The following is a 14,270-nucleotide window of genomic DNA, read 5'->3' as shown; positions in this document are numbered from 1 at the left end:
TCCAGTGCGTTGTGATTGGCCGAATACCTCAAGCGTGAGACGGACACCCCTCCACCCCTCACATACTGTTGATGCCGTGTCCGGCCGGAGCGAAGAGACAAAAACATTAAAACCCATTATAATTTGTTGCATTGTTGTGCATCCAGTGGGGACATAATTACTGATTATAATGACTTATACTGTCTTTTTACGCATTGCGTTGCATCGCGCTGCTTAAACATAAAACTCTGTCTGCATTTGTGATCGGAGAAATGACAAACAACAAGTGCTACTCTACTGCCCAAAACTCGCGTTTGAATCATCAGTGGCAAATCGTTTAAATGAAAACGTACTTACGTGAGTCAGAACTGCCGGCATTTTAGTCTAACGTTACTCTCCCAGGATCAGGAAACAGTCCTCCATACAATGTGCTGCACACATCTGGATATTTGGGTTAAACTGTTCTGGATCAGTGTGGTAAATACAACTTAACCACTGATTTGTAGCCGTGTCCTCTTGGAAGACCAAACAAAGGAGTTTCGCTTTCACAACGAAAAACACATCGGCCTAGCGTGAGGGAAAGCCCCGGCTTAGCGTGCACTGAGGCCGGGATAGAGTGAGCTGAGGCGGGCTGGACTCCGCTTTGTCCACGGTGAAAGTTGAAGTATTTTCTCACAGCACAGATCAGCTCTAGGCATGACGAAGCGGATATCGTCCTCTTTTGGAAGACCAAACAAAGTAGTTTCGCTTTCACAACGAAGCACACAGCGTCTTCACGACATGACGGCAGCAACAATACTACAGCGAGAATAAAAGTTACGCCTTCTTTCTTTGCGTGAACATTTGGGCGGCGTTATGCAAATCCTCCCACATCGTGACGTAGACATGTGGGGGCGTGTTAGAACGAGACGTTTTAGGTAGGCGTGGTTGACTCTTAACTTTTATAAAGAATATCTCTTTGGATTTGAGACTTTAGTCTTTGCAACTTTACAGATCTTCTTTATGCACCAAGAGCTTGTAACACTCCAAAGAGAAAGGAAAAATTTAATTCGCATCATATGACCCCTTTAAATAATCAGCTTCTATATTATCAGTGTACATTTACATTTACATTTAGTCATTTAGCAGACACTTTTATCCAAAGTGACTTACAAATGAGGACAATAAAAGCAGTCAAAACGAACAAAAGAGCAACAATATATAAGTGCAAATGACAAGTCTCGGTTAGCCTAACACAGTACACGTAGCAAGGTGTATATATACTGTATATATACATATTACACACACACACACACATATACACACACACACAAACAAAGAAAAACAAGTAGATAGAATAGAAAAAATAGAAAGCTAGTGTTTGTTTTTTGTTGTTGTTTTTTTAAATAAAGAACAAAAAAATGAAAAAGATAAATATAGATAAAGTAGAATTATAATAGAATAGAAAGTGTTAGAGTTAGAGGGTCAAATAAAGGTGGAACAGGTGTGTTTTTAGTTGTTTCTTGAAGAAGGGTAAGGACTCAGCTCCTCGGATTAAAAAAAATTGTTCTAAAGCAAAGGCGTTTTTTTAAGTTAGCTAGTATCAACTTAATGGCATAGTTTTTTTCTACCACTATTAACGTTAGATGTACTGTATAACGCAAAGAGAAACGGTGTTGCGTTTCCTTATTATATAACTCCCACTGAGCAAGCAAGGCAGCAGCATGTACATTGCACGGAAGGAAAATGTACTTACAGCCTATAATTTTATGTATGCTAATATAAATTTATATAAATGTATTTCTTACTATTAAAAAATGGGCTCTTGATAGAATAAATCTCATGATGATTGCATTGTGATTTTTTTTAAATTCACAGCACTCCTCAGGGTCCCAGTTTGAAAACCCCTGCACTAGTATATAAATGCCCTCAAAGATAATAGACTTAATACAACAACATTACTAAAGTTTGTGCACATTAAACTTTTGTTATGTTTTCTGAATTTACCAGTACAAATACAAATTCTTTATTTTTATACCCATCTTTTTCTACACTTGTGGTAGTTAACAGACGATTAAACCGTCTTTAACGTCACTTAAAATGTTATAAAATGTTCATTCCCTTCAATGAGCTGATACTGCACCTTAGATTGTTATGGGAGTCTGTTCCTAAATGCCTGACAGAGCGTCAAGGCCTAGATAGTATTTCATCCTATGGCGTGCCAAAAAGCTCGACTCTGATTGGTCCTTATACTCCCCGTCAGCCAATCGGACCGGACGAAGAACTTCTCGTGTGGTACAATGGGGAAGACAATCCTGAGATAGCTGCTGCATTAGAGGAAGAAAGGACTAGCAACCTGAACAAGAAGAGTTCACCTAGAGCAAAGCGAGGTAAAATGAAAACACCGCCTGTTATTGCTCCAACCTGGCGTTTTTTCTATAGAAATATCTAACTGGGGTCCGAAAACATATGTTTGTTACATTTGGACGCGTTCGCAGTCGCTAGCTGGAACTAGCATGTTAGCCATCTGGCTATTCGTCCATTTCATACGAAGATCATTTAGAAACAGGAATTATGGGTTGATGTTCTGTTCTAATCAACTTTGTTAAACAGAAAAACAGCCCAGGACAGAGCCAGGGTGCGGTGAAATGTAACGCACTCTTCCTCATGTTGATGAAAGGGTCGGTTAGCCGCCTTGCAGACTCGGACCTTATCTCAGTGTCTCAAAATCTAGTGAACTTCTCACCTACAGAGCATCTTGAGCATCACGGACACGTCCGAGGGTTCGATTTAAAAAGTTTGAACGCGTCTGTGATTCCCATGCATGCCATCTAGATAGCCAGCTCCCTAGGTTTAGAGACACAGCCTATGTCTGACAGAAATGACCTTCCAAACCCTCCTCGCAAAGCATTTTGAATTAGACCTTAATGAGCCACAAAATAAACACAGGGTTTATCCTCTAAAAGTCTGATTTGTTTGCTTGTCCATTGCACATTTGTTACTGATTTGTCGCACATCACTGTATTAAGTTTATCTGAATGATACTTATGAGCTTGTACGTAATTCAATAAAAGTTTTAGGGAAATACATTTGACGTGTATATATTTGAGTTTAAGTGGGTGTATCTGATCTGGATGGTCTTTATAGACTGATGTAATAATGACTGAAAAGGCTGACCTAAACTTGCTGTTGAGAAAAGCGTTTGCTGGTCCTTTCATGGAGTAAATGGACATTTGACTTTAACCTGTTCAATGACAGTGTCATGACAATGAAGTTTCAAGATAGCGCATGTCCAATTTTTCTTTTAAACATATATTTGTAAAAGTAGTCCTTGAAATATGTGAACATGTTAATGACATTGTAAAGTTTTCTGTCACACTGTCTAAAATCATGAGGGATTGAGATGTTATAAATAAATTATTATATAAAGCTAAAATATTTTACATTTAGGTTCCAAAAAAAAAAAAAATCATTTTAGACAGTTTGACAGCAAATTTCTAAATGTCTTTAACATGTTAAAACAGTCTAACTAGATGTGCACATAAATCATTTATCTTGTTGAATTGGATATGTGGGAAGGACTATTTGACAAGTATGGTCAGATGACCAAGTTAGTTGTGTTTTATGAATTGGGTTTTGTATAAGATGCTCCCAGATGACCTTGTCACAAGGACAGCAGCTGATAGATTCTTTTCTTGGCTGAAACAATGTTTTTGAAACTTTGTGTAAATGTGTGTAAAAGTGTATACATGTAATTTGCCAACATTTATACACCATTAAAGGGAAAGTTTATTCTGTTGTTGTTTTCTCACCCTCAAGTCACTCCAAACCTGTATGACTTTCTATCCTCTGTGGAGCACAAAAGGAGATACTTTAATGAAAGTCAGTGTTCTTCTGAATATCATCTTTAGTGTTCCACAGAAGAAAGTAAGTCATACAGGTTTGGAATGACATTTGAGTGAGTAGATGACAGAATTTTCTTTTTTGGGTAAATTATCCCTTTACATAAATCTACTGCAGTCAACTGCTATTCAGTAACAATTAATTCTCTCTACACTTATCATGCAATAATTGTGATGTAGATTTTAAATGTGTGAAAAACAAGCATTTCTTTGCCTGTGTCATGCATAGTACTGTAGTTACTAAGTAGTCAGTCTGGTTTTGTGGTGAGCTGCTCGTTTAGAGAAAAAAAAGGCTATGGCATACTTGTTTTGTTTTGGATCTTGCAGGTGAAGCTCTTTATTCTAGCTAATGTAACAGATGTTCTTCCTTTGTGTTTTACAGTTTTCAGTTTATATTCATTTATTGCTACTTCTATGAAATATAATTGGATTAAGTTATTGTAGGTTTTGATGGCTGTGATAGGAAACCTAAACCTAATTGCTTTTTGCTGCCTTTAGTGAGTCTTGAAATTTATTTTAAAACTAAAAATAGATTTTTTTTTTTCTCCCTAAAGCGAGGAGGAAGCCGGAAAAAGCCAGACAGGCTGATTCGGGTGGATTCTGTGAACCGAATAAATCGAGTGCCATCGAACCCTCAATCACAGAGATGCGGGACTCTGAGGAAGGTAGGTTGTGCTCTTCGCTGACCTCTGGCAGGGATCTGTGTCGTTCACAAGTATGTTTAGCTCAGTCATATTATTTTTGTTTCGGTAGGGGCTATAACAGTAGGGATACAGCCATCAATTATTTTGATAATCAGTTAATGTGTCACTTATTTCTGTTTTAAATTTCAAATTTCACTTATTATTCTGTGTTTGAATGAAAAACATGTTATTCTACATTAGGGTTGTGACTTTCGAATGAGCGGAAATTTGGCATAAAGCAATTGTTAGTTTTTAGTTCGTTCGAATTTTCCCTCTTTTCCTCGCTTTCCTTCTCTTTTAAATAGCTTAAAAGTGCCGTGTGCATTTTACTTTTACTTTCGAATTAGTGGCAGGTTGCCGTCAATTGCTTGAATGCAACAACAAAATACGACGTCAAACTCACTTTAGCCTATATATAAAACATAGAACTTTTAACAAAACAAATACACCATGCTATAGGGCAGGCTATGCCTAATATAAAATAACAAATAACTTACATAAAGTTTAAATAGCCTATTTCCAGTTTTGTATACCTAAGTAAACATGTATAATATAAAGCCAAAATAAATAAGAAACGTAAAACGTTTATTAGCAAAACGAGTAAGAAAACTTGGAGGCACGGCATACACCTTGATGTCAAATAAAATAAATAAATGACACAAAGTTTAAATTATGTAAAAATCAGCAAACTATGTGGAGCCAATTAAATAAGAAATGAATGTTTAAAAAAAACCATCCAAAATCACCTTAGATAAACGGCAAAAGTCAACAGGCTTTTCAAAATCCAAAATATTTCCAAACAGGCGCTTTTGCATCTCGAAATGAAATCATCCGCGATCGTCTTGTCTGTCTCACCTCACTCTTCTTGTCAGTCAGCTCGACTCGCTCTCCTCACTGGAGAAATGAAATCTGATCTGTGATGCGACTGTCGTTCGGCACGCTGCATTGAGCAGCCGCGTTCAGTTTTTAAGTTCAGTTTTTACTGAACTAAATTATTTTTATTACTATAAAAAATCAAAACGACGGTGGGGGTTGGTGCCGCGGTGGGCAAGTGACGTAACCAGTGTTGCGGCTAAACACCAGTATCACTGTCAGCACCGTCTATCGAGGCAAGCCTATTCTACATTCTGCCCCAAGTTTAAACAGTGTGCAAATTGAAGGTTATGAGAACAGCGTGAAGGCTATGATATGTATAATTTGCAGAGGTTTAAAATTTAAATAATATATAATAATTACAATACTATTATTAATAAAAATGGTAAAATTGCTGCATTACCAAAATATGATTATGTAGAATTTTAAACCTTAAGTTAACGTCCAACAGTTGTTTTAGTCAGAATTATTGTGCTTTATTTTGCTGTTGTGCTCTGTTAAAGCGTGGATGTGCTTTAACAAGAAACTTGTTTGATTTGAATTTCTAAATTTAGAAAAAATTATAGATAAGGATATAACCATAAAATGTAAGTTATGTGCTGAATAAAACATGTCTTAAGCTCATTAAATAGCACACACACATCTGTCCAGGCACCAGAAATGGAATGCCGTGTTAACCTGTGCTTATGGATTTGTTTGAAACACTTAATATATAGTGTTCTCATGTTTGAAATGGCTTAGGGTTTGCACTCTTCCTGCACTGTGATTTCCATTTTTATTTTTTTATTTTTTTTTTTTAGATGTGTTCTGTCTGTCGAAATGAATTTTTTTACTTCTGTAAAGAGACATCATTATGCACAGCACACAAACCTGACTATACAATAATGAAATTAGTTTTGAATTATTTCACTATCAATTTAATGGATTAGTTCCAGTCCTAGTTGCAGTGATATTGTAACAGAATTGTCTTTAGATTAATGATTTTCAACTTCATTCAGTGATTTTTATTTTTTAATTATATTTTTCTTGTAATTCAGGGCTTAATAGTGAGGAAAGACCCTCTTCACCTTCCGAGTTGCAGCAGGAGAATGCAGCCCAGTCATCCCAGTCTTCTTCTGCGGAAAGTGAAAACCCTGTCCAGTCTCATACAACAGAGATAAACCAGAGGGAAGGACTGGATGAGGAAAATGCAGAGGTTGATGGACAACTGCAGCAGCCACAGTTAAATCAGAGCCCACAGCACCCCTCTGAGGCAGAATCAGTTGATGGGAATGAAAAGTCTCTCCTACGTTTATGTTCGGGCAGCCCTGCAGACGAAAGCACTGAGAGTCCGCTGTGTGATACAGGGTGTATATCTTCTTTAGCAAATCCTGAGTTGGAGGCAGAGGGGGATTTCGAAGATGACCCCCAAGGAGGAACGTACCCCTGTCAGCATTGCGAACGTCATTTCTCCACCAAACAGGGCCTGGAGCGCCACACTCACATTCACACTACTTCAAACCATCAAACTCATACATTTAAGTGCCGGTACTGTGCCAAGCCCTTTGGCTCTCAGGTAGGGAGGCGCAGACATGAACGTAGACATGAGAACGGGAGTAAAACTTTAAATAGGCCCGGATCACTTAGCAGAACAGCATTGCTCCACAGTTCCACGGCACCCAACGATTCTGCTACCTTTGGCAGTGCATCCTCTCCAAGCCATTCAGTCGTTATGAGCACACAGAACGGTCCACCTCAGCAAACCTCTGACAGCTTGAAAACAGAGCCTGGTGCTGAATCTGACCGACCTTTTATGTTGGATGAGAATGGGGAGTCAAAAGAGCTTCATCCTTGCAAGTACTGTAACAAGGCTTTCGGCACTCACACCAATATGCGCAGGCACCAGCGCAGAATCCACGAACGGCATCTAATGCCAAAAGGTGTTCGTCGGAGAGGTATGCTCCTGCAGGATGGCTCCTCCCAACAGCAGCAGCATGAACAAGGGCAGTCTGTTTTGCTCCAGGAAGAGTCACCAAGTGCCAGTCCACCACCAATTTATGTGCCCAGTGTGGAGACGGAGGATGAGGGAGAGAGAGAGGAGTGTATGGTTGATATCTCTAACAACATTTCTGAAAATCTCAGCCATTACATGGATGGAAAGATCCCATCTACAAGCACAGTGAGCAACTGTGAGGTCATCGAGGTTGATTCTAGCACCGCAGCTTTGTTTGGCCTTGATGCTCTGCTTCTAAGTCCCAAACAAATTAGTCACGCTTTTAAAATCGAAACAAGGACTTGTCCAGCGAAACAAGTTTCATGCGTAGCTCAGACAGCTTCTAAAAGACGAACTGCTACACCACCACTGCTGCCTGCTGTGAAAATGGAAACCGAAACGGTGTTCTCCTCTTCCTCCTTGTCCTCCCCCTCCTCTCAGTCCTCTTTGTTGGTAGGAAACATTTTCTCCCAGTCAACTGAAACGTTAGCTTTTCAGAAGGAGAAATCCGTTTATCTCTCTCCGAAACTCAAACAACTACTACAGGCCCCAGACGGTCAGAAACCAGCCATAGGTCTAATCACAGATAGCCATAGATTAACCACTCCACTTTCAGTAACTTCACTGCCTGCTGTCCAAGGAAAGTTTAAAAGAAGAACTGCCTCCCCCCCCACAACTTCACAGAGTAGCCCGGCACAAAGAAATGACAGCATAAGCTCTGCAACTGGGGTTTCATGTTCTCTGAAGGTGCCAAAGATTGAAAGCCATTGCATGATGCATTCCTGGAGTTTGTCCAGCAAAGATCATGGGGACGCTGTAAGCCTGACAGGAAAAGACTGGTCTCCTTCAAGAAGTGGGGGGAATTCTTGCAATCAGCAGCCACTTGACCTTTCGAATTTCTTCAGTAGCAAAGACAATAGTATAAGCAAAGGCTCTGGAGAGGCTGTGCTTGACTTAAGTGTGAACCGTAAAAGTCCTGTTGACCATGAAGTAAAGACAAGCTCAGCCACACTAACACCACATGTGAAAAGAAAGAAACCCAATACCAGCATTTTAGAGAAAGTCTTAATGAATGAGTATGCTGGCCTAAACTTGCCTGAAGACGAAGAATCCAACGCTCTCGGAAGCCCTGACGTTCTTTCATCTTCTGAGAGTGCCACATGTGTCGGCCCTTCTAGTCCTGGATCGGGATCAGAGCGCCTTCCTTGTGAATCAACCTCTCCTCCCTCTCTGACCCCTATGACTATTAATCCATCCTCTCCGTCTTCATCTAGTATAGCATCATCTACACCCCCTCCTCCAGTCTTACCCACTATCCCATCACTTCCACCTTTATCATCGCCGCATTTTCAGATGTCAGATGCCTCATCACCTGCCCCTTTTCCTGTGTTGTCCCCTAAAATGTCCCCCAAGGCAGGTGATAGTTTAGAGGAAGTGTCGGATTCATCTGCTTTAACAGAATCATGCCATGATACATTAAATTCCATTGTTAATGAATCAGAGCAAACTGCTGAGCAGTTAGACTCTGCGATTTCTCCACTGCCTCAGGATGCAAAAAGACATTGTACAGCAGATTCATCTTCAAAGTCGGAAACACTACTTGAGGGCTCAACCCTTGATTCTAAGCCTCAGTTTTTAAGAAATGCAGATCAAGCAGGTTCTTCTCACCTAAAGTGGGATACTGCTTCTAAAACCAGCCAAAGCCATTCCTGTGAAGGAACTCTCCCTCAAGACCTCAATGTTAAAACAGAAGGCAGACACAAATCAAAGTCTTCTGTTTCTACAGTACAATCCACTCCTAAAAAGGAACCCTCCTCACCGACCTTCCTCGGCGAATTGGATTCTTCCAAGAAGAGTTCAGCGGTTGATAACAACTCTGTTGTAGAGGATATAGGGAAAAATGAGGGGCCGGTTGATATAACCACAAATGGTAGCAACACTTCACCTGGAACTCCACCAAGAAGTTTTGATGAGGTTGAGACACCAGAGCGGGAGACTTTTGTCAAGAGTTTTGTGTGTAATGTCTGCAAAGAGCCATTTCGGTCCATCAAGGACCTCAGTGGCCATATAATAGAGCATGCATCAGAGTGGCCTTTTAAGTGTGAGTTTTGCGTGCAGTTATTTGGTAACGCGACTGCGCTCCTCGAGCACCGCTCCTCTCTCCATGGGGTGGGAAGAATTTATATTTGCTCTATTTGCTCAAAGGAGTTTGCCTTCCTCTGCAATCTCCAGCAACATCAAAGTGACCTACATCCAAGTCAGAGTTGCACTCACACTGCTGTTGAAAACGGGAAGCTCAGACCTCAGAATTACACGGATCCTGCTTACGCAAATGTGGAGAAAGATGCTGTTCTTGACTCAATTGCTGGAGCTACCTCTGAAGATTCTTCCGAGGAGCGCAACAGTGACACTAAGAAGGTGGAAGAAGAGGAAAATGGCCACGAGGACCCTACAGAAGAACTATACACTACAATAAAGATTATGGCATCTGAGGCTGGTAAACCGAAAGGTCCAGATGTACGGCTTGGCATTAATCAACACTACCCCAGCTATAAGCCTCCACCTTTCCCATACCACAACCGAACACCTGATGGCTCTGTTGCCTCCGCCACTAATTTCACCACACACAACATCCCCCAAACATTTAGCACTGCGATCCGGTGTACCAAATGTGGAAACAGCTTTGACAACATGCCTGAGCTTCATAAGCACATATTAGTTTGTGCTAATGCTAGCGATAAGAGACGCTACACCCCTAAGAAGAATCCCATTCCTCTTAAACAGGTTGTGAAACAGTCTCCGAATGGTCTTCTTACCACCACAGAAGCTGCTGCTGGGCAGAATGCTTTCCGCAGAATGGGTCAACCGAAAAGGCTAAATTTTAACCAAGATATAACATCCAAAGCAAAGTTGTCAGCCCTAAATAAGAAGAAAAACCAGCTTATCCAGAAAGCCATATCTCAGAAGAACAAGTCGGTTGCCTCTATAAAGAAACCGACAACCCGGGTAAAGGAAGAGGAGGCTCATAAGGTCCATGCATGCCCATACTGTAGCCGAGAGTTCACATACCCAGCCAGCCTCAGTAAGCACATTGCTTGCAGCTGTCCACAAAGACCACAAAAAAAAGGAGCACTGATGCCTCAAGACAAAAACAGGAGTCTCCGAAGTCGAATCACTGACTCTGAAGTCAAACAAGAACCAGATTCTGGACCAATTGCAAAGCCCTTGGGGAAAACCAGAGCCCGAAGCTCTGACCCAGTTGAGAGTGAAGCTCCACCAGCAAGTAAAGGCAAAGCACCTCAGGTACGTCCAAAGAGGCTAGCCTCAAATGCAGACAATATGGCCCCACAAACTAAGAAAGTCAAAAAGAGCAACGAGCCACTGACTTCCATAAATCCTGCACTTCCTGATGCCTCTTCGACACTACCGCCGTCTAAAATGCAACGATCTAAGGAGGTTGTTGTCAAGAAGGAGGTTGTTGTCAAAAAGGAGGTTGTCAAAAAAGAGTCTATTGTGAAAATGACACCGTCTAAGAAGGAGGAACGTTTTTCGACAAGGACGCGGGAGAGAAAAGGTGGGCCAGTGACACGCAGTGTACAGATGGCTAGTGCTTCAGCTCCTTTGGAAGTGAAATCTGAAGACCTCTCAAACCATGAACCAGGACAGTCTGAGGTAAAGTAGAATTTCACTGTTAGCATTAACATAATATTGTATATATGTTGAGTTGGGAGTGTTTGATTTTTTTTTTTCTCTTATGTGTTTATTTCAGGAGTCTCTATTGAAGCTAGCCAGGTAGAACACCACAGTCTCCAAAGGATTGCTTTAGTCAGTGACTGGAAGGGGAACTTCTTTCAACTAAATTGGATTAACCTGATCACAGCCTGAATGTTTAGGGGGACCAGGAGTTATCTCCCTGCTCATGTGTTGCGTTGGCTCAATGGAAGTATTTTCTCAGTGCACTTTTAAAAATAAGCCTTTAAGACCCTTCCCCCAAAATGGACTGATGAATATGATAAATAAATAAATCTCTATCAAGCATAATATTACTTGATTTATAAATGTTGACCTTCTGGTTTTGTTTAGGTTTTGCAAGAGGCAATCATTCAACAGTTTCTCTTTATGAGACTAATAAACCCCGTTTAATCTGTGAGGTTTTCAGATTCAGTGGTCTCCTAATGCATGTGCTTCTGTATACAGTATGATTAGACTGATCCTCTCTTCATGACTGTACTCCATTTTGACCTGCTCCTCTTTTACTGAGAAAAATGATTTGAAGAGTATATATGTATATTTAAATAAATGTTATCCTTCACAGGGAATGTTTATCATACTGAGGCTCTCATCTGAGAGGCTTTTTTGTTTTACTTTGTTGTTGATGTTTTTGTTTATTTTGACATAGTAAATGAATTGAGCTGTTTGATACAGTCCGAGTGAGCAGGAGAAAATAGTTTGCTGTATGTAAAAGGTATTTGACCTTCTAAACCAGCCAAAACCGTAAGCCATCTTTTCTTCTTCTTTTTTTTTCTCTTTTTTCTCTACATTTTGTAATCTACAGAATCTACAGCAGGGCTGCTGGCCATTAAAATTACACTAAAACTACAACTGGGGATGACAAACTTTCTTCTGCACTTGCATGAAAATGAATTAATAGTTGTAAGTGCCATTATTACAACCCAAATTATGTAATTGGTGATCTGGTCAATCAGGTTACTTGTTTCTAAAGAAAAGCACTTTATTTAGGCTAATTTGCCTTTTATGTATATCTCAAAGTTTGAGGTGATTTTACAATATGTGATGACACCTGCTTGAAAACTGCATAAAAACAGCATTAATTTTTACTGGTATATTATAAGCATGTATGCCATAGCCTGAAGCAACCTCAGAAATTTGCTTCCAGTTTATTAAGACTTAGTTAATATTGTTGCATTATTACTACAATTAGCCGTTATTGCTGTGATGCCATTGCAAGCACTCAGTTTCTTTGGTCACCAAGCATTACACAAATGTTTTGTTTTTATCGTTTCTCATTTTTATAAAATGGATAAGGCCTCTGCTTTAATAGAACATCAACTGGACTTCAAATTCTTAGTGGTCTACCTCCTGGCAAGCTTTGAACTGATGCATTTTCTGCCTTTGGACAGCGTAATCCCTCTCACTCCTAAGCCTGTCTTTGCCGTGTCATTTCCACTTTACAACCTGGACAATGAGGACAGGGATCTGAACAAGATCTGAATGCTTGAAAAGTTTTTTAAGCAAGGAACTTGAAACGATATTTCATTTTCTTTACAGAACTTTCATCTTGCAGTATGTCTTTGCTGTCCTGCATTGATATATTTTTGGGAATGAAATGTTGACTGTGTTTTGTGATTATGAATAATAACCTTCACAAATGTAAAATGCATTGTTCTATTTGGTATATTAAATTGTTTTTTTTTTCAATGTAAATTTGATTTTAGCTTTTAGTTTGACAGTAGAAAGTATCTAGAGCAGTGATGGGCAAACTTGGCCCTTCCAGGCCACTTTCCTGCAGTGATTTGATCCAACCCTGCCTGTAGCCTTCTAGTAGTCTTGAAGACAATGATTAGCTGGTTCAGGTGTGTTTGATTAGGATTGGAGCTAAACTCTGGAGGAAAGTGGCCTGGAAGGGCCAAGTTTGCCCACCCCTGATCTAGAGATACAGTACCAGTCGGTTTAATTTGTCACAAATGTCAATATTTAGGCTTGCATCACTACTCATTGTCTGCATTGATTCATGACTAATCCAGGCTTTTGCGTACCTATTTCTAATAGTGCATTTAAGTTTTTTGTCCAGGTCCAATATAGGTATGCTTTTTCTGAATCACCTGGCTTGTAAAAGTCAACCCATTCTGTTGAGAGCTTTATCTCTCCAGAAGGATTTGTTTTTATTGTGGCTGTCAGAATCTTGTATTTGATCATCAAAAAAAAGCCATTAGAGTGAAATAGTTATTTTCTAGGCTAGCTAACCCTGACTAAATACTCGTGTTGCTGTAAAGTACTCTTCCAACTGACTGGCTTGCCAATTTTCAAATGAAGAATTGAATACTGAGTGCAAGTTTGTTCCGTTATACAGGATAGATCTTTATGTAGCAGCACATCTTTATGAAAGCACATCTTGTTTATGTTTCCCCCATGCCATGGTACCATATTTTATGGTTCCTCTATTGGCCAGTGCTGTGGTTTATGGTTCCTCCATGCTGTGCATGGGAGAGAAGAGGTGCATGATGCTGTGCTCTGCTTGACAGGATGAAATATCGTCACACTTAATCCTGATTGCTGTGTAAGGTGGCATAGCCCTAGTCATAAAAATGCAGCCCCATGCAGCTTCCGAGTTGGTCGATGCAGTACATTAAGATGAGGAAGTGAAGATAAGATATGCATATGGGTGTTACACACAAGAAATGTGATTTTATTCTAATTTTACAAGAACCATCTTTTATTATTAACATTTATTATACATCAGGTTCCTTCTAAATACCTCAAAAAAGTTTGTCATTTGTAATCCTTTGGGAATCATTTAAAAAAAAATTTAGGTATTGATTAGATTATGAAATCAGCAGTGCAAGTTTGCTAAAAACCATGCCTAAATTTTGGAGTTTGTTTGCAAAAAAAGAAAGAAATTTCAGAAGAGCAAGATTTTTATTTAAACTCTCTTCTTTGACATCTTATGCACCAATAAATTGCATCAAGACCAGGAGCTTGTGTTAATTATATAAATGGTCTGGATTCTTTGTTCAGTTTTAACCTCAGACCTGCTACTAGTTTTATTACTCTCTCTATTGCTGCAAAACATTACTTCATCTCTATGTTCAGAGACCATTAAATATTGTTAGCTTACGTAACTAGGTAGGCTGAAGATGTTTG

The 14,270-nt window shown here is 39.7% G+C and overlaps 1 protein-coding gene across 2 annotated transcripts in view; it reads left to right on the top strand.

Moving 5' to 3' along the window:
* prdm2b (PR domain containing 2, with ZNF domain b) overlaps window positions 1-11,987 on the top strand; it is a 22,970-nt gene extending 10,983 nt beyond the window's left edge. For both annotated transcript variants that reach the window (XM_016250838.1, XM_016250908.1), the window contains 4 exons: window positions 2,222-2,348; window positions 4,415-4,525; window positions 6,454-11,060; window positions 11,158-11,987. In XM_016250838.1, coding sequence (XP_016106324.1) covers window positions 2,222-2,348; window positions 4,415-4,525; window positions 6,454-11,060; window positions 11,158-11,184 — 4,872 coding nt within the window. In that variant the 3' untranslated portion in view covers window positions 11,185-11,987. The remainder of the gene's footprint in view (window positions 1-2,221; window positions 2,349-4,414; window positions 4,526-6,453; window positions 11,061-11,157) is intronic.
* The last annotated feature ends 2,283 nt before the right edge of the window (window positions 11,988-14,270 follow it).

The sequence above is a fragment of the Sinocyclocheilus grahami genome, unplaced genomic scaffold (genome assembly GCF_001515645.1).
Source record: "Sinocyclocheilus grahami isolate Dianchi unplaced genomic scaffold, SAMN03320097.WGS_v1.1 scaffold3.1, whole genome shotgun sequence".
In the NCBI taxonomy this organism is placed as follows: domain Eukaryota; kingdom Metazoa; phylum Chordata; class Actinopteri; order Cypriniformes; family Cyprinidae; genus Sinocyclocheilus; species Sinocyclocheilus grahami.
This window is presented reverse-complemented; position numbering and strand designations above follow the sequence as displayed.